This window comes from Cydia amplana, chromosome 6, assembly GCF_948474715.1.
Source record: "Cydia amplana chromosome 6, ilCydAmpl1.1, whole genome shotgun sequence".
NCBI classification, from domain to species: Eukaryota; Metazoa; Arthropoda; class Insecta; order Lepidoptera; family Tortricidae; genus Cydia; species Cydia amplana.
Genome location: NC_086074.1, coordinates 5300012 through 5321052, shown reverse-complemented (window position 1 = coordinate 5321052; position 21041 = coordinate 5300012). Strand labels below are relative to the sequence as shown.

General features: G+C 42.2%; 1 protein-coding gene across 1 annotated transcript in view; it reads left to right on the top strand.

Moving 5' to 3' along the window:
* Nucleotides 1-21041, top strand: part of LOC134648707 (inositol hexakisphosphate and diphosphoinositol-pentakisphosphate kinase) — a 46064-nt gene that overhangs the window by 22668 nt on the left and 2355 nt on the right. The window contains exons 16-27 of the mRNA XM_063503216.1: nucleotides 21-157; nucleotides 700-814; nucleotides 1358-1485; nucleotides 2473-2587; nucleotides 3650-3730; nucleotides 4243-4325; nucleotides 5131-5230; nucleotides 6123-6204; nucleotides 9571-9942; nucleotides 12531-12710; nucleotides 15307-15436; nucleotides 17410-17516. Of these exons, the coding sequence (XP_063359286.1) occupies nucleotides 21-157; nucleotides 700-814; nucleotides 1358-1485; nucleotides 2473-2587; nucleotides 3650-3730; nucleotides 4243-4325; nucleotides 5131-5230; nucleotides 6123-6204; nucleotides 9571-9942; nucleotides 12531-12710; nucleotides 15307-15436; nucleotides 17410-17516 (1630 nt within the window). The remainder of the gene's footprint in view (nucleotides 1-20; nucleotides 158-699; nucleotides 815-1357; nucleotides 1486-2472; nucleotides 2588-3649; nucleotides 3731-4242; nucleotides 4326-5130; nucleotides 5231-6122; nucleotides 6205-9570; nucleotides 9943-12530; nucleotides 12711-15306; nucleotides 15437-17409; nucleotides 17517-21041) is intronic.

The window sequence follows — 21041 nt, the reverse complement described above, 5'->3', positions numbered from 1 at the left end:
AATCAAATCTTTGTTCTTAGGAATATGGACTGACGATGCAGGAAAAGCTCACAATAGGGCAAGGTATCTGCACGCCGCTGCTCAAAAAAATCCGCGCGGACCTGCAGCGGAACATCGAAGAATCCGGCGAGGAGACGGTCAATAGACTCAACCCAAGGTAAAACTATAGTTTGTCAAAGGACTGTCTCATTTTAAACATAGAGGGAATCATACTATCTTTGTCTTACACTAGTACTGGCACCCAAAAGAAAAGGATGAGTATAGTTTTTAGGGTTCCGTACCCAAAGGGTAAAAAACGGGACCCTATTACTAAGACTTCGCTGTCCATCCGTCCGTCTGTCAATATTTAAGCATACAACAAACACGATGTTTTTGCTCTATTTTTTGATGGTGCGGAACCCTCCGTGCGCGAGTCCGACTCGCACTTGGCCGGTTTTTTTTGTTCTTATTTTCTGGCAAATTGGTTTGACCAACTATAAGTATTAATGCTATATTAATTTGCGCGCATTTGTTTCTGGTAAGAGAGGACTGTTAATGTCTCAATAGAAATTAAAATGACAGGCTGGTACAATGCCGTGACAGGGTTATGATTGTAAGCTCGTATTGTCGTGCACTAAAGCACTATACATTCTTTATTACTCGATCATCAATTTATTTTGACATTAATTCCTTGCCACTAAGTTCTATATTCACCTGCAGATACAGCCACGGCGTGTCATCGCCAGGCCGGCACGTGCGAACGCGTCTGTACTTCACCAGCGAGAGTCACGTGCACTCGCTGCTCACCGTTCTACGATTCGGCGGGCTGTTAGATGTATGTGCATCATAAATTAAGATTCTTAATTTTATACCACTAAGGTTGATATTGGCTCGTGCAGCCACAGCGTGTAGTCACCTGGCCGGCACGCACGAACGCGTCTGTACTTCACTAGCGAGAGCCATGTTCACTCCTTACTCACCGTGCTACGCTGTTAGATGTATGTGAACCTTAATGATTTGATATTAAGGTTGAGATTAGCAGGTGCAGAGACGGGTTGATGTGGCCGGGAGCACGGACAGTACAAACTGCGACACTCTTAACTGTCCATCGGTGGACCTTATGCCTTTTGTAATAAGGTTTACGAACTGTCAGTTAACAGTGTGGGCGAATGGGCGATGGTACACTTCGCTGCTCCCCGTGTTACGGGGAATAGTGTGCTCACTGAATACGTTTATTAGGCAGATACACTTTTTAAATATATTTTTTTCTAGCGATGGCATCATTTATGTTCATTAACAAATCTCTCATAATAGGTATTATGCGATACCTTGCTTTTGATATATGTATTAACAAACAATATTTTATTATAATTGTCAGGTGTTAAAAGACGAGCAGTGGCGGCGCGCAATGGAATACGTGTCCATGGTTTCGGAACTCAACTACATGTCGCAGATAGTCGTCATGCTGTATGAGGACCCTACGAAGGACCCTTGCTCTGAAGAAAGGTTAGTTCCTCAGTGGTATTTGACGTATGTGTGTCAGTAACCCTAACCGTGCTTATACATATAACTCTCATTACAAAAAAAGTCAAAATGGTTTGTGTACATGTAAAATTTATGGGCTAAGTGTACCTACACCATACAATAACGCTTATTGGCTCTACTGCTGCTGCTGTATGTATTTAGATAAAATGTACAAAATCGTTGACGCAGTATTAATCAGCGGCTCGAGTCCTTTTGAGTCGCACTAAAAAAGACTCGATAAAGAACTCAACTCGGGACTTTAAAGCTTAAAAACTCGCAAGCATTTTTAGCACAGAGTTCCGTAAAATCAATTCAAGTCCTTCTAATTTAGATTCAAAAGACGCGAGCTCCTACCAACACTAGAGATAGCCAATAGAAACCAAAAGTTGGAGGCAGTCATTTGACAATCACTCACATTTTGCTGTATGTTTTGCAGGGTTATCTCTTTTCTTGACTGGCTTAATTACTACTTTCAAGGCAATCCTGTAGTTTATACAGTGTAGAAAAAGTGACTACGTAGTGGTATCTTTTTTAATGAATGAATGAATGAATGAAAAACTTTATTTTCAGGCAACTATTGGCCCATAGATAAATACCTTAAAACTAGGTAGCTATTATTATAAAAATATATCTTAAAACTAAACACACACAATTATGGCTGCGATGTAGTTCGTAACCCCGCAGTGTCAGGGAGCCGGCCGCGGAACTTAACACTCTTCGGCCAAAACTCCTCCTTGGTGAAGGTCGCTAGGTGTTCAGTCGGAACGCTCACCACAAAGGAATTAAAATTCACAGTGTGTCGAGATTCCAACTTCACGACCCTCAGGATGAATCCGGACTTAACTGTACATACTTTACGATCTCCTTGACCTTCGTAAGGTAGTGTAATCGGGACATATAGCAGCGTCGTCGGTGTTGCAGGACGCAGCAAATGGTTCTGATGCTTCCTTGTCCTTGTATTCTGTCCAGGTTCCACGTGGAGCTGCACTTCAGCCCCGGCGTGAACTGCTGCGTGCAGAAGAACCTGCCGCCCGGCCCCGGCTTCCGGCCGCACAGTCGGAACCATTCCACTACCAATAACTCTGTAAGATCATACTGCAATAGGCTACATGACTAATTTTTTTTATGGTATCAATCGATCGGGTTTGTCTTTAGGATCAAATGCCTATATGGGACCCATTGCATTAAAGTAACACAAAAGTCAGAAATTGTAGTCAAAGTCCGACAGTCGCACTTCACTCGCGAAACGCCCTATACAAAACGACCTCTGTGACGTCATCGCCCATCTTGTAGTATGGACAAAACAAGAAAATTGCGTTTTTGTCGGTGAAATATTGCGTTTATGTATATAGTTGCTATACAATATTTTTTTGGATGAAATGTAAGGAATCGAATGGTTTTTGGAAGTTAAAAAAAACTTAAATTTTGAAACTTTCAGGTTCTGTAATTTTGTAATTTTTCAATATTTTATTTTAATATTCACATTATTGTGATAAATTGCTCGTTTGCTATCTATTTTACTAGATTTTGTTATAAAATTCAACATGTGTCATCATCCCTATTGTTAAGGTGGCGTCTGTTTTTAATCCGTGGCCTTAGGGCTCATTTAGACAGTGCGAGAACTCGCATACGAGTTTCATTACAATGCGTCATTTGATTGGTCGGCTGAATTTATGTAACCTCAATGGTCCTCAATGTAACTTAAATCTAAATGAGCCCTTAAGGCTGATTTAGACGGTGCGAGAACTCGCATGCGAGTTTCAATACATTGCGTTATTTGATCGGCGGGTTGAATTGATGTAACCTCAATGGTCCGCAAATAACTAAAATCGCATGCGAGTTCGCGCGCCGTCTAAATGAGCCCTTAGTCAAGGTGTATGACGCAAACCTTCTTCAACCTAGCGTTTTCCCGGCCTAGCGCCAGGGTCCGCTTTCCTGCTCAGTCTTTTCCACTTTGCCCGGTCTTCGGCATCCTCAGGTGTCAGATTGTTCTCTTCAATATCCGTTATCACGACGTCCAGCCAGTTGTAGCACATCTTGGCACATCACGACGAGTCAGATTGTGACAATTTTGAGCAAGTTTCACGTTGAACTAATCATTCAATCATTAACAGAATAGGTACATGACACGTATATTTGTTGACAGCAGAGCTCCTCTGAAGAAGTGAAGTGTATAGAAGAAGAAGCGGAGGACGACCAGATGGCGAGTCAAGAGACATTACAACCGGTAAATACACCTTTCTCAACCCCATTTATCTTCCTAAGGCCCAACCATACAAGGAAAAAATCCTAAATTTGACAGTGAAAGGAGGGTGGGCAAATTGGCCTATATGACCAATAAGGACAAGCAATATGTCGCTGGATAGCTTATTCTAAGTTCTAATACTATTACTATGGCAGATAGTCCCAAATCTTTGTGTGAAAAAGTTTTGTTATTGTGGATGATTTGGTGTCACGATATTTTAGTTTTTTATTCGTTTTCTCATGTTTTCTTGTGTCTGTCTGTTTTTTTTTAAAACAGAGTTTTGACAAGTCTCGTCATACAAAAAAATGGAGTATATAAAAAAATCTTACCATTATTCTTATTGGTTCATAGGCCAGTGTCCATAGAAATCTGCCCATCCTCCTTTAAATCTACCGTGTAAGAAGCAGTGCTGATATTGTTTTGGTTGAAAATTGAACGGAACTAAACAAGCTCTTAGGAATTGTACTGAAAATGTATGTTTTGAGTACTTTCAGGATACCGACGAACTGGACAACACGTTTTCTCCGAGGAAAAATTCTAAATCAAAATTGAGACCTTCAGATCCTATTCCAATTTGGTGAGTAGATAGATGTCACTTAAAATTAAGATAAAACCAGTAAACGTTCGTAAAATTCAATAAACATTTGAAAGCAGTCTCTCATCTAAGGCCCACTTGCACCATTCCACTAACCCGGGGTTAACCGGTTAAACCGTTAACCAAGTCAAATTGTACTGGTAACCATGGTAACTCCAGATTTAACCGGGTAACCCCGGGTTAGTGTAATGGTGCAAGTGGGCCTAAGGCGCTTTATTTGCTCGGTTACTCGCGGGGAAATATTTTTTTCTCAAAAATGGACGGCAAAGTCGACGTTGCCGGTTAAAAAATAGGTCGCGAAGTGCGTAGTTTATGGTCATTAAAAAAATTAAAAAGTTAAAAACATTGCAGTCTCGATTTCGGGACTGCAATGTTGTATACAAATTCCATTATTTAACGAGTTCCAAACTTTTTAAAATTTTAAATGGCCATATCAAATGAAGGCATAGGTCCATTAAACAGCCAAACAGATGATCAGCACTTATTATTATAATGTTGGTACCGCGACTATTTAGGTGTCTCAAATAGGTTGGCGTATTTTCAGCAGAAAAATACACTTTTTTTTAAAAAAGGCGGCAAGCAAATCTTTTTAATGGTTTTACTTTTTTCTGTGAAAATTAGAACTTTCTTTTGTAAAATATTTCTATTTCTTGCACTATTTTTGAGAAAAGCACTATATATGACTAATATGACTCGGCTGGAAGGCTACTTGCTGGCCTCGACAATAATGTGTTGTGAGGTTTCGCGCTTCATTAAAAAAAAACTTAAGTTTTTAATTTTGTTGCAGCAACCTGCACTACACGGTGAGCGGGCACGAGGCGGTGTCGCTGGCGGCGCGGCTCAACGAGCTGCGGGCGCGGCCCGACCACGCGTCGCATTGCGAAAAGGTCACATTACTGTGTGCGAAAAGGTCACATTACTGTGTGCGAAAAGGTCACATTACTGTGTGCGAAAAGGTCACATTACTGTGTGCGAAAAGGTCACATTACTGTGTGCGAAAAGGTCACATTACTGTGTGCGAAAAGGTCACATTACTGTGTGCGAAAAGATCACATTACTGTGTGCGAAAAGGTCACATTACTGTGTGCGAAAAGGTCACATTACTGTGTGCGAAAAGGTCACATTACTGTGTGCGAAAAGATCACATTACTGTGTGCGAAAAGGTCACATTACTGTGTGCGAAAAGGTCACATTACTCTGTGTAGACTGCAGGGTGGACGGTAGCATAGCACTCAAGTGCGGCGTCCATAGCCAACAAAGGACAACTTATGCGAGCAGTCGCAACCATTTATAAGGCATAAGGGTGTCAGAAATTATGCAAAACTTAATCCTGTCCCTTTAAAATAAAGTTCAAAATCGATGTAGGAAATATATTCCCTCTGCTTTGGCCCCTTGACGCCACGCAATAGACGCTCGCCACTGAAGCCGTAGGTACCGCGCGGCAAAGACTAAAAGTGGGAACGAAATGCCGAATCACAGCGTCTCACTTCAACAAATCTCGCCGCTCGAACATTCCACCAGACTCTTTTGCTGAAGCTGAAGCTGAATTTTGGTTTGACACATAGATTTTTTAAGCAGCCTTGGAATATTATCAGCAGGAAACACATAGATAGTACGAATGAAGCTGTTGAAATTAGTTATTCTTCCACATTGTCATGCATTGTCATAAAGCAATTTATGACATGGCCATTTCAAGGCAAACTTAACCTAAACCGGTTCTATTTCTAATGCCGACTTGCCACACCGAACCTCCTTCTGACATCAACTTTACTCCACCAGAGCGAAGAAAAAGAGCAAAGCGCCAGCGAAGACCCGCAGCCCCGAGCGCGCAGCTACGACCAGCACAAGCAGCACGACAGCGGTAAGTGCGCACGCCCGCCGTGCCTAACCAGAGTTCACTAACTGCAAGCGAGTGTGAATGTCAACCGTGATACTGTGAACCTTGGTGATATTAAGCCTGCTTTACGAAAGCTTGTATGTATTTGGAAAAGAGGAAGTCTAAAACAAACATATTAACGAGCCAATGTTCTTAAAATATACGGCCTTATACGGCACGGCTTTAGTGGCACAGAGGCGTGTATATATATATTTAGAACATTGGCTTGTAAAGATGTTTGTGGACTCGACTGTACAAATGACAAGCTTTTGTGGAACTGGCCGTGGCAGTCAGAAAAATATAAAAATATATTTGCTGCCACACGTGCTGATCTTTGGAATCAGAAAATGAAAAAGGGATCAATGGGAGGGGATATAACTGTTTTTATACAAGAAGCTTAAGTCAAAATTGGGGAGGTAAAAATAAAATAATCTGCCAATACGAGTCTTCAAAAAATTAAAACAAATATGGAATTGAATCATTCTACAAAATAGGATACAAAAATTGATATTGGCTGTATATAAAAAAGTTTTAAGAAACACGGGGCTTGCACCCCCGGCTTAATGTTATTGAGTGTCAAAAAAAGTTAGGCGCGAGACTGCGTTGTGTGTGTTCAGCGAAAAGTAGACTGGAATATTTAAAAATCTGCTCTGAAATCATCTCCGATGCGATATTATTTTATGAATTGTAGATATGAAACCGTTGGATTGGAACTGTTTAATACTTAGCGGGTAACGTATAATATAGTGAAGTTTCGCCTTCACTTGCCTACTCCAGGCAGCTAAACAGAGGTTGGTGTGTGAAACTTATGTAATGGAATATTGTCAAGTATGGGATCGTTAACGGATGACGTAAGAGAATCTAATGTTTTATTCTTCGTCATCTTTCATAATTATGATTAGTTGATTACTATGCTACTGAATAAGATTTTAATTTTTTTCTTTATTCATAAGCAACACCGTAGGTGCCACTTCGCAACTTATGTCTGACTTTGCTTCTGAACTATGCAAATTGCAGTAAAATATGTGGTGTAGGTACTTCTTTCAAATTTCTTGGATTTTGGGCAGTTCTTTTTATTGTTTACAATATATCCCCGCTTTTATGTTTATTGTATGATTTTTAAATTAAAGGACGTTATTATGTTTTTGCACGGTAGGTATTAGATAATTAGATATATATTAAAAAATGTAGTACCTAACAACAAACAATATTAAAGTATATAACAACAAAATCGGCCGTCCAAAACATCAACTCCTGCAGTTAACTATAGTTCGTTTTTTTTTAGCATTAGAAATAAGGTAAACAATCTTGATATGTCTTAATTGAAAAACGCATTTTAAAAATAAGTTACGGCAAATATGTAATAATTATGAATCCAATACGATCATTTATATTCTTCTGCTTTCATAAGTAATAGTTACTGATTTTTAAAAAGCGTTTTTCAATTAAAAGACATGTCAAGATCGCTTACCTTCTTTCAAGTTCTTTCTAATGCTAAAAAAAAACGAACTATAGGCTGATATCAAAATTATTATTGCTACAGAAAAATATTCAATTCAAAAATTGATATTAAAAATATTACATTGATATCTAAAATTGGTATGAAACAAGACTGCTGCTGCTGAAACTTATTGATTTAATAAGAAGACTACTGAAAATGGCTAGTAGAATTTTACTACAACTAATTCAGTTTTTATTTCGAGAGAGTTTGGCGAGTATTGAAGTATTAACATTTTACATTACCAATTGAAAGCAAAGCCAACAGGCGTATTGTCATCATGTTTTACTGCAATGTGTAGTGTACGGTTGTCTGGTGTATCGGGCAGGCGCGGGGCTGACCCGGCCTCAGGCCTAGCAGAGCTTCGACAATCAAGGTGATGGCCGACGAACGGACGACTCCGATACGAATACTTTAAACTCGAAGGATCATTTTATCATTGGTCTTTCTATATGTGAATTTTTAGTGGTTTTCTAAAGGTGCTCGCAATTCGCTCGACTATCGAGTTTAGGTCTGGTTACATTTTTGACACAAATGGTCCTTAATCCTGAACGCATATAAAACTAAACAAAATCATAGTAAACGGTACACCAGACAAATAGTAGTGACCTATAACTAGTTTTCCCGTTGTTGGAGGTAAGCCAGCATGTCCAATCGAGGATGTATGTTTATTTAATATGTTTTCTAAATAGTGTAATTTCTAGCGTCTCGAGTGGTGAGCTCAGCTGGCCGGCGATGTTGTGTGTTTGTGCGTCTTGCTCCTCGCGTGTGCGTTTGGTGATTGTGCTGCCCTGCATGGTGTTCTTAACTATTAACCTAGTTAAGGTTATTGTCTACTGTTCTGCCTAGATACTATCACTGATAACTAGAATTTATGGTCTTATAATGTTGAATGTCTTATAATGCTTGTCAGATATCAGAATACTTTTATATCCGAATCACTGTTGCTTCTTAAGAATCTGTACGTTTCCAATACTTCCATATTTAATATCATAATAATATTTATAGCCAAGTCCGGTACACGCAGTCGCTGCGGCTGAAATCGGCGAGGACTTCCTCATCATCATCATCATCATAAACATTGGCATCTTTATTTTTAATTTAATACACCTATAGTTCGTTTTTTTAGCATTAGAAATAAGGTAAACAATCTTGTTGTGTCTTTTAATTGAAAAACACATTTTAAAAAGAAGTTACGACAAATATGTAACAATTATGAATCTAATACGATCATTTATATTCTTTTGCTTTCATAAGTAATAGTTACTGATTTAAAAAAAGCGTTTTTCAATTAAAAGACATGTTAAGATCGCTTACCTTCTTTCAAGTTCTTTCTAATGCTAAAAAAACGAACTATACGACACTATAATATTCTGAATGCAATTCATCCGTCTTCTTTATTTAGTTGTGCACCACACCTACAAACCATAACTATTTATTCTATATTCTGATATCTGAGCCATATACTTTAATGAACAAAGCGAAATACGTTATTAGTGATGGTATCTGTCTATATAGCTAGTGTAAGATGTTCTAGTGATGTGTTTTAGTACCGTGAACGCAAATTTCGAGTCATGACCCATCTCCCCCGATCATACTCGTATGAGCGGGCGAGAGGCCCCGCGGCGGAGGCTTGCGTCCACGGAGGGCGGCCACCATCCTCAAACGACACCCGGTTACGGGTTCTACTCTGACTGTCTCGCGTCTTGACACTCACGGGCACGCTTAAAGCACAATTCTATACTCTATTTATTACGCAATATACTAATTTATTTTATTTCTATCACCCCCCTTCTAACTACATTCGCATACCACGTAACCGCACGTCCGTTAACGCCCCTGCCCGCTAACAGTCCCCGTGCTAACGCTCACGACGCCCTCCGGGTTGACCTCGGCGCCGGACACGCCGGAGTTCTATCTGGAGGGGCTCGAGTCCAGTACTAACGAGCTGCCGCTGTCCGCGATCACATTCGGTAGTAGAGTAGAGGTGGGGCCGGGGCCGGGGCGGGTGGCCTCGTGGCCTCGCCTCGAGGAGTCATTGTGGCGCGGCGCAGGGCGGCGCCAGCGGCACAGCATCGCCGGACAGATGAGCTACCTCAAGATGCTGGGGCTGGCGCGCGGCAAGGCGGCCGGCGCCGCGGGCCTCTTCAGCACGGCCGTCATCTCCGGCTCGAGCTCCGCGCCCAATCTACGCGTCTGCATACCCTCCTCTGCAGCGAATAACAGTAAGTTATACTGGGTCAACCAAATCTTGTCAGTAAATAGGAACCAAAAAACTATACTCATCCTTTTCTTTTGGGTGCTAGTACTAGTGTTAGACAAAGATAGTATCATACTCATCTCTCTGTCTATGTTTGAAATCAAACAGACCTTTGACATACTATAAAATAAACTTTATTTTATACGAGTCGAATTCATAATGCATACGTTACAATTAAACATTAAGTATAAGGTTTGACACCTTCACAACCCCTCGAGTTATTAATGTTTGCGTCTTGCGCGTGTCTAAGCGCGCGCGGAGTCTGTGTATCATTATTGGGGCCAATATCTTACGCGAAATTTAAATAAATGAGAAACATGTCTCGCGTGGTCTTATTGTGTTTTAAATTTAAATCCAAGACACTTATACACTTTTCTATGATAGGTAATGAACAAATGACGCAAAGTATTACTACGGTAGGTAGACGATTTATTAGTCTAGTCTTAATCATTCGTGACGTAGGTACCTATAATGTAACACGTGTAGGCTTGGCCAGTTCTCTCGGGTTGATTTATAAAAGTTGGCGCAATATTCCTACTGAATTATAAAAGCAAAAGAATTTATTGCGAAGCGAAATGAAATTCATAACAAAGCAAATCATACAGAAAGCTCATCCACCTCAGGCTTCGTCAAATTAAAATGCATTTTGTCACATATGTCATCCGCAACACGCATCGTCAAATTATAAAGGAAATTGGTCATTACAAAATACATAATAATAAGCCATAAACCTATATCCTAATCCGGTAAGTACCCGGCACAAATGTCCCCAAAATACCAGCGGCGTTCCCGCGCTGAATAGCCAACGATATACGCTGGACCAGGTACGAACCAGACCTAGGATCGCAACCCCTATCCCGCAAGCGTTTTCCCAGGTCCCTCACAAAAACCTTCGCCTCGGAACACCAAGGACCAGCCGACTCAACAGCGAGAGGGACAAAATCGTAAACCGGCTTCAAGTTTGAGTACTTGGCATGTTTCTGGCATGTTAAAAGTACTCATAACATAACATTTGCGCCAGTTTTCGTCAATCTATCTACATCAGAACGATTGGAAACAAAAGAATACTAATGAGTGTTTCAAACAAAGGAAACCCAGTTAGTTACATACGTATTGTTTAATTTAATTAGAGACATGACTTAAGCTAACTGTTTCGTAAAATAAATGGTTCGCGAATTTCAAGGCTTTGGAAAACATTGATCGACAGGCAATGTGAATCAGGCAACGTATGTCCTTGGTGGTGATTTTTTAAATCTTCAGTACAAGTAACAGGTAAGTGGGTCTGTTTAATTAAAGTGGTTATTGTTTACCAAATAAATATTAATAGCCATTCAATACTTAAATTGTCATTGTACCTAAAAGTAACTAAAGTTTATTTTTGAAGTGAATACTTCTTTAGCGGCGCTGGGCACTTTTTGAGGTAGGGAAAAAATGATAAACTCGAGCAGCGTAAGGCGATCACGTGACCGTAAGAGGAGTAAGGCGATCACGTGACCGTAAGCCCCGTAAGGTGGCCACTCATAATTTAAATGGCATTTAAATCAATAAAGAATAATTCAATGTTATTTGACATTTATGTTGCGGACTCCTTTTCAAGACTCTTTACCTATGTTCAAATAATTTGACGTTGTCATGGCAGTATGTAAATACACATGTCAATGAAAAAGTATGATCTTATTTGAGAATGATAATAATATATAATAAATAAATAGAATACCTCCGCTAAACGTTTGTATCGTGTTACCGAGCGTCGGTAACATAGTGAGGTGAGTTTTCACTTCTATCGGCACTCCCGGAGTGCAACCGTTGTTGCTTGTTTCTTTGCAGTTGTACATTTTCATGCAGACATTGTTATCTAAACACGTTCTGCGTAAGGTCACTTTAATTGTGTACCTATCTTTTTGTGTACCTAAAACAAACAACATGATTAATGCCCGCAGTAACAACAACGATATATTATTATATTTAAAGTCGAACAAAGAGCTGTTAATTTTTAAATTTTTTAAAGTACAAGATGTAAGTAGGTATATAATAATGTATTTATTAATCACGACAAAAAATATTTTTTCACCTCAGCAGCTCGAACAAGGGTACTTTGCTACTTAAAAACAGTGAGCAAAATCTCATCACTGAGTGAGACAAAATGAGCAAAATGCGATTTTGCTCACTGTTTTTAAGTAGCAAAGTACCCTTGTTCGAGCTGCTGAGGTGAAAACTTAATTGTTGGTATATCTTAAGAAAACATGAGTGAATAGAGGTAAAAGTGATGAAGAAGGAATACATTTTTTGGGTTCTCTAATATGTTCTCACTGCTGAGGTGAAAAGTTTTGTGAACTACACGAGATCAAAGTTATTTACATCTCGTGCGCTTTTGAGTCCCTTATTACGCTCAAGATTCTAAATTAGAATCTTTCGCTTGCACGGGACTCAAAATAAGCACTCGAAGAAATATCAAACTTTGATCTCTTGTTGTCCAAATAACTATTGTTACCCCATTGAATTCTCAACTGTAAATGTGTGACGTTATTATCACAATCGTAAATGTGTTCCCAGCCGCACTGGAAGGTTTCGGGGGCGTGCCGGCGATCCGGCCGCTCGAGACGCTGCACAACGCGTTGTCGCTGCGGCAGCTGGACGTGTTCCTGGAGCGCGTGACGGCGGCGCCCGTGCTGCTCGGCACGCCGCCCGCGCCGCCGCCCACGCCGCCCGCCAAGCCCGCCTCGCCCACCAACAGTGAGTGTGTACATCCGGCCCCTCGAGACGCTGCACAACGCGTTGTCGCTGCGGCAGCTGGACGTGTTCCTGGAGCGCGTGACGGCGGCGCCCGTGCTGCTCGGCACGCCGCCCGCGCCGCCGCCCACGCCGCCCGCCAAGCCCGCCTCGCCCACCAACAGTGAGTGTGTACATCCGGCCCCTCGAGACGCTGCACAACGCGTTGTCGCTGCGGCAGCTGGACGTGTTCCTGGAGCGCGTGACGGCGGCGCCCGTGCTGCTCGGCACGCCGCCCGCGCCGCCGCCCACGCCGCCCGCCAAGCCCGCCTCGCCCACCAACAGTGAGTGTGTACATCCGGCCCCTCGAGACGCTGCACAACGCGTTGTCGCTGCGGCAGCTGGACGTGTTCCTGGAGCGCGTGACGGCGGCGCCCGTGCTGCTCGGCACGCCGCCCGCGCCGCCGCCCACGCCGCCCGCCAAGCCCGCCTCGCCCACCAACAGTGAGTGTGTACATCCGGCCCCTCGAGACGCTGCACAACGCGTTGTCGCTGCGGCAGCTGGACGTGTTCCTGGAGCGCGTGACGGCGGCGCCCGTGCTGCTCGGCACGCCGCCCGCGCCGCCGCCCACGCCGCCCGCCAAGCCCGCCTCGCCCACCAACAGTGAGTGTGTACATCCGGCCCCTCGAGACGCTGCACAACGCGTTGTCGCTGCGGCAGCTGGACGTGTTCCTGGAGCGCGTGACGGCGGCGCCCGTGCTGCTCGGCACGCCGCCCGCGCCGCCGCCCACGCCGCCCGCCAAGCCCGCCTCGCCCACCAACAGTGAGTGTGTACATCCGGCCCCTCGAGACGCTGCACAACGCGTTGTCGCTGCGGCAGCTGGACGTGTTCCTGGAGCGCGTGACGGCGGCGCCCGTGCTGCTCGGCACGCCGCCCGCGCCGCCGCCCACGCCGCCCGCCAAGCCCGCCTCGCCCACCAACAGTGAGTGTGTGCATCCGGCCCCTCGAGACGCTGCACAACGCGTTGTCGCTGCGGCAGCTGGACGTGTTCCTGGAGCGCGTGACGGCGGCGCCCGTGCTGCTCGGCACGCCGCCCGCGCCGCCGCCCACGCCGCCCGCCAAGCCCGCCTCGCCCACCAACAGTGAGTGTGTACATCCGGCCCCTCGAGACGCTGCACAACGCGTTGTCGCTGCGGCAGCTGGACGTGTTCCTGGAGCGCGTGACGGCGGCGCCCGTGCTGCTCGGCACGCCGCCCGCGCCGCCGCCCACGCCGCCCGCCAAGCCCGCCTCGCCCACCAACAGTGAGTGTGTACATCCGGCCCCTCGAGACGCTGCACAACGCGTTGTCGCTGCGGCAGCTGGACGTGTTCCTGGAGCGCGTGACGGCGGCGCCCGTGCTGCTCGGCACGCCGCCCGCGCCGCCGCCCACGCCGCCCGCCAAGCCCGCCTCGCCCACCAACAGTGAGTGGCTCAATGTCTGGATTACCTGGGCTATACCGACCGGTCTGGCCTAGTGGGTAGTGACCCTGCCTGTGAAGCCGCGGTCCTGGGTTCGAATCCCGGTAAGGGCATTTATTTGTGTGATGAGCACAAATATTTGTTTCCGAGTCTTGGGTGTTTTCTATGTATTTGTATATTATATATATCGTTGTATGAGTACCCACAACACAAGCCTTCTTGAGCTTACTGTGGGACTTAGTCATGTAGAGGAAATTGATTTTCGCAAATTGCGGGCATTTTTCTCTGTCTCTAATTACGCCCGCATTAGAGTAAAAAAGAAAAATCCCACAATTTGCGAATTTTGGTTTTCGCGGTAGCCTCTCTGGACCACCGCTTTGACAATGTCGAACTGACGGAGCTGGCAGCGTCAACGGATTGGCATTCGTTGAAAACGCATGGGCGAGAATAGTGGCAAAGATCTAGATTATGTTAAATGCGTAAATTCGACTGAATTCGACTATGTCCCGAATTTGACAGGTGATGCAAATGGCGCTGTATGGCTCCTTACATTGTGCGATAACTCTCGTTGTCAAAAGTTGACGATTGACTAAACACGGCGCAGTACAACGCCATCTGGTGGGGCTGTCAAATTAGGGTCACTTCTGTTTCTTAAACTTTATGTTACAATCAATAAATCTTTGACAGTGGTCGGCGTTCCAAAGCAATCAACGCCGAGCAAAAGTTTGTGATGCAAAAGTTGGTTTTAAAGATATATAGTCCTCCTCATCGTTTTCGATGACGGCGACCCTAAATAAATATTATCAACGTTGTCTAGCGTGAGCCCTAATGTGGCTGGCCAAGCCGAACTTGGGCTTAGGTACCTATCTCTTTTCGTAACTGGCGTTTTGTGTCTAAGTTTGTGAGGCGGTTATCTTCAAACATTTTGACACCGTTATGGATGGTAGAACGCCAAACAGCATAAAGATAAACAGCATAAAAAGATGGTTTAGGTAAATTTTTGTTTCAGTTAGTATTACTAACGAAATCTTAAAGAAGATATTTGTTTTGGATTCTTCGCGGTGCCTCCAAAGGTGCCTTTGTAATAATTGGGAACTGAAATCCATATAAATTGTATTCCGCTTCCTCATACGAAGGGCTTACAACGTGCTTGTTACAGGCGTGGGTTGGAGCGGGCCTTCGTCGCTCATGTCATCCTCGGGCGAGCTGCCCAGCGCGCTGTCCTCGGCCGGCCCGTCCTCGCCCAACTCCAACTACGCCTCTAACTCGGACCACAAGAACTCCGAAAGGTACAACTTACCATTATATTATACTAGCTGTTGCCCGCGACTTCGTACCCGTGGATACTAATTTTCCCCATGCAAACTTTGGACCCCCATTTCACCCCTTTAGGGGATGAATTTTGAAAAATCCTTTCTTAGTGGACCCCTAGACCTTATAAGGAACCTAATTGCCAAATTTGGACTTTCTAGTCCCAGCGGTTTGGGCTGTGCGTTGATTTAAGTCAGTCAGTCAGTCAGGTCTTTAACGTTTATATATATAGATTATATTTATTATACCTTATTAATCTTATTATACCTTTACCTACTTGTTGAAAGGTGAAAAGGTTCCAGATCAGAAGATGAACTTTTGGTCAAAGAAAACATGTGCCTAAGGTGCCTACGCCAAAGAAAGGTTTAATATGATACTGCAGTTTTTTTTTCTATTTATAGTACTAGCGAACATGGACGCAAAATTTAAACCCATTCACTCTTATAAAAGTATGAAATTTTCAATCGGGCCCACTTTGGCGTAGGTACCTTACATTATACTTATCAAGTACAGTATGTCATATTTGGATCTATTCTGCTGAAACCATTAAATACTGGGTTAATAAAATTAACCCGGGGTCGGTTGTCACTATTTATGAATATTGATTTTGTATATTTTCAAAATATTAGGTTGTACGTTTATAAAGTTTTGTTGTAATTTAATTGATCTATTATACTAGTGTCTTGTAAGACATGCTCTTGCTACAACTTCACCGCCAGCGATTCATATCACAGACACTCCTTTTTTTGTGAATTTGTATATGTTTGGAAGACTAAATGTTCTTAAAGTGCCGTCTTCCTGTATATAGCTAAAGTTTCGTGTTTTAAACTAAATCTCGATTTCTGAAGTAAATTAATGTTTTATCGTGTTGCCTATTAAAACATTTGAATTGCTAGCATGCCAAACTGCAGAGTGCTATTAACACTTGACAATAATTAATCAACCGTAATTTTATACAACGATACTTAATGTTCAGTAAAAATGCTTGGGTGGGTAGGTAATTAAAAATAAATACAATACTATATGCAGAAATTTATAATTTTAATAGAAATACGATCATTATATCCGTGGCTACGTGTATCTACCTTCTCGCACTAGACCGATTGAAACAGGCATGCTTTAGTCTCACGAAACACAAGCATGCTGCGTAGTGATCTGAGGGCCTACCGCGAACCACGTTGCCTCTCTGGCGCACTTGTAAACTCGTACGTAAGTGTGACAGGGAGTACGTAAGGGAGGTAGGCCCTCTGATCTAGTATATTATATATTACGTCCAGACGGCAGCAGAATTAAAGGGCCCTCTAAATGAGTCCTTTAAATGGTATCTTTTTTCCTGGTTCCATGGATAAGATATCTCGTGTTTTGGTCGTGTTTATCGCTGTAATGTAATAATATTTTCAGTAATGTTAATATCCTGAGAGGAAAATGGGGACTACGTTTGTATGGAAAGGCGATCTCGGGGCAGTCGTCCCCTTTCGTCTTAAACGTTACTTTTACTTGTGATATATGCGGCCATTATACGTTCGTAGTTCGCAAGTGTTTTCGACGTGTAAACGGCCGTATTGCAGTCAGTGCAGTGCCCTTTTTTTATAAATTCCTAATGTTCTGTTCGATTATATTTATATATTAAACTTTTGAAACGTTCATACGTTCTTTTACGGCGTTCGAAAATGCTCGAGAAGTACGAGTAGTGTGGCCCTGAATTTGATTTGTTTGCAACACTTCCGAAAGCAGATCTGTCGACATCGTAAGATTTCTGAAAGGATAATAATAACACAAATTCGTTAATTCTCCCTAGAAGTTATAGAACACGCAAAACGGTATTCTTTTTTGAAGTAAAATTATTAATCCGCAAAGCACCAAAAATATACAATGATTGATTTAGTAATTTTGATATAAAAATTCTTTTATGCGAATAGTAGGGCGGTAAATGAGAAATTGTGGGTTCCAGTAGCAATTGGAGTAAAAATGTGGCGAGCAAGCTCCCCCAGTGGGACGGGGAGGCGGCCACTCTGTGCGGCGCCGACGCGGGCCTGCCGCCTTTCGCGCACCACCCAGGTACACACTTCACCGGTTTACAGCCCCTCCACACTCGCGTTCGCGACTTCGCGCACGAGTGTGGAGGGGGCTTACAGTCCGTCGAAAGGTCTGTTCACATACTGATTCATTCATTTTTAGTGAGAGTTCGCACATTTGCCACTAAACACAAGTAGCAAACGCATGGAATCGCACTAAACACTAATAAATCAATGTGTAAACAGACCCTAAGCTAACTCTGCATCGATTTGGAAGGCAACAGCGTGCAAGCGCCACTATAGACGTCATATTCCTAAAGCCCCCTCCACACTCGTTGCGAACGCGAGTGTAGAGTCGAGTTCGCAGATTTGCTTATCGATATAACGTTTAAAGTGACCCTGTCATACTTTGCTGCTGCCAAGTTGCCGTAGCCGTAATCTTATGAGCTCCACAGACGACACCGATAATTGCTTGCGATTTTCGATATATCGACTGCTGAGGTGCCATGACTTTAATCAAACAAAAATTGCCATGTATCTAAATTCGCATGCGATATCGATGACGTTTGTAGAGCCCTATAGACAGACTAAATTTCTCAGGGCAATCTGTAAAGCTACAAGTTACTATTTCATAATTCTAGGTTTAGAATTAATTGCCGGTTGGCAACGATTATTATTGGTTTGGCAACCAATGTCTAGATTTCTTGGTTAGTGTTACCTGTTAAAAGTAAAACATAAGATGCTACTTGTAGCTTTTCGATCAAGTCAAGTGAGAAGTGCCCTAATCGGCAGACTTTATTTTAAATAAGTTTATAGATAGACATAGGTAATGTAATGCCTACATAAAAATCGGTAGCCGCAGATTGGACCGCAATCTAAGCTCTCATTTTATATTCCAAATACTAAAATCACAGTTCATTTGGTCAGTCTAGTCCACGGACATCTTTCCAAGCCAACATTCCAAAAATATATTTTCACCTCAGCAGCTCGAACAAGGGTACTTTGATTCTTAAAAACAGTGAGCAAAATGCGATTTTGCTCACTGAGTGAGACAAAATGACATTCAAGTGACCTTTATAGTCAAATGTCATTTCAACATGCGGGGTCTAATAAAAGTTCGAAATACTTGGGTTCTCTTATCTCTGTCCCTTTCACACTGTTAGCAAAAAGAAACAGACAAAAAAAAGTTAAAACGACATTCAACAGTATATTCACGGTTTATAATAGACCCCCGAAAAACTTCAGACCGCATCGTTCCAAACCACGTACGAGTATGAATTCTTAATAATTAATAAATAAAAATAAAGTTTTAAGATTTGATAAAAACTGATAAAATACTATATTTTAGGTATTTTATTGTACAATTAAAATAACGAACTCAAAAAATACACAGATCATCACGCAAAATTAATTATTTTACTTTTAAGAATATCTACCATAGTTGACAAATAGTACATATCCGCAATTCGGACCGTATCTTACAAAGATTTTTTTACAAAAAAAAGTTGTCGATTGAAGTGTCAGTTAATGTTTGTTATTTCTATATTATTTTAATGGAATTTATTATTACGTTTTGTTTTTGTGTTCCATTGCGGTAATTAAACTTAATTGTTTGTATATCTTAAGAAAACATGAGTGCAGGTATTAAGTGATGAAGAAGGATTACATTTTTCAAGTTATCTAATAGGTATGTTCTCACTGCGCTGAGGTGAAAAATGTTGTGTACTACACGAGATCAAAGTTATTTACATCTCGTGCGCTTTTGAGTCCCTTACTACGCTCAAGATTCTAAATTAGATTCACGAGCGTAGCGAATAGAGGTAAAAGTGATGAAGAAGGAATACATTTTTTGGGTTCTCTAATATGTTCTCACTGCTGAGGTGAAAAGTTTTGTGAACTACACGAGATCAAAGTTATTTACATCTCGTGCGCTTTTGAGTCCCTTATTACGCTCAAGATTCTAAATTAGAATCTTTCGCTTGCACGGGACTCAAAATAAGCACTCGAAGAAATATCAAACTTTGATCACTTGTTGTACAAATAACTATTACACGCCTCTAGGACACTGACAATAAGGTCGTGTACCTACATAATTTTTGGAACGTTGGTTTGTGAACTCGACCAAGCCGATTTTATTTATATAATTTATGGCCAAAGGTTATGGCGCCATCTCTCGAAAAGATGCACCATACCTTTGGCCTACTGTCGGGTAGATGGCGTTAATTTCAATATGTAACAAATTAACACATATCAGTGAAAGAATAAGGGTCAAAGTCAAATGGCGTTCTAACATTTTTATTCTGCTGTCGAAAGATGGCAGTAAATTTACTGTGGCTACATAATTTACTTTAACAATCCGCCTCTATTTCAAATTCTCCTTGGTGCTGGTAATAGACTGTAAATATATATGTAATATTAACCTTTTGGACGCCAATGACCGATATATCCGCACCTAGGGTTTGCAATCCGGATCCGAAATGTATGAAATTATCCGGATCTAGATCCAGATCCGCGGATATTCCCATACATTTCGGATCCGTCGTGCAAACCCTATCCGCACCGTAGGTTCAATGCCAAAGACCGATTAATCGGTCACAGGCCACAGAGCAACATCAACCTACGTGCACATACATAAAGTTCAACTTAAGTTTTGACACTTCAATGACGTGGCGTCTGAGTGACAGCTTTTGTGTTTGACACGGCGTCGAAAAGGTTAATTAAGACAAATCAGTCAAATCACATAGATAGGTAGTTGTTGTATTGAAACAGATAGGATCGTGGAATTTTTTTAACTGACTCACACAAATTAACAATAACAACACAAATCATTAAAAAAATGTTTATTGGCATAAGAAGCACAAACAACTGTATAATTTTGGACATGGTACTAATCAGTATAATGCCTACATTCTTACATTGGCAGGGTAATGTTACTTGCTTATGAAGGCAGGTTTGGTAAACATTGTCAAATAATTACTAACAAACATACCTGGAAGAAAATATTGGTATCAATTGCTTGCTTCCACGTCTTTACTGACTTTGTTTGCCGCCGCTTAGAAGTCAATCCGACACATTTATTTAACCCTTTGAACGCCAGACGGCGAAGGAATATGCCGCACGCCAGGCGATCGCGATTATTTAAGCGAAATTGAACTTTACGGAGTCCCGCGTAAGTCACTATTGCGTTGGCGAAGCTGATGCCTGTGGCCGTCGTTGGCGTCCCTGGCAAGACTTTCCGATGTCGTCCACAGCCGTCTTTGGCGGTCAAAGGGTTAAAAACTTTATTTAACAGGACGTTTTTTATGCAGCATGGTTGGTTTTACAACACCAATAAATAAATGACTAGGAATGCAAGCTGTTGATATATTTATTACTAATATCAGGGATTGTATAAAACGCTAAGAATGTATAATGACATCAAAACACTCGAAAGGCAGCTGCACTAATATCATCACACCTAGCTAATGTGCCACTAACCTAACTAGTCCACAAGGTCCACAAGTGCGTAGCGAGTAGGTACAAGTACATTGGAAGCATAAAACAAGGGAATTCGTGTCGACAAATCACT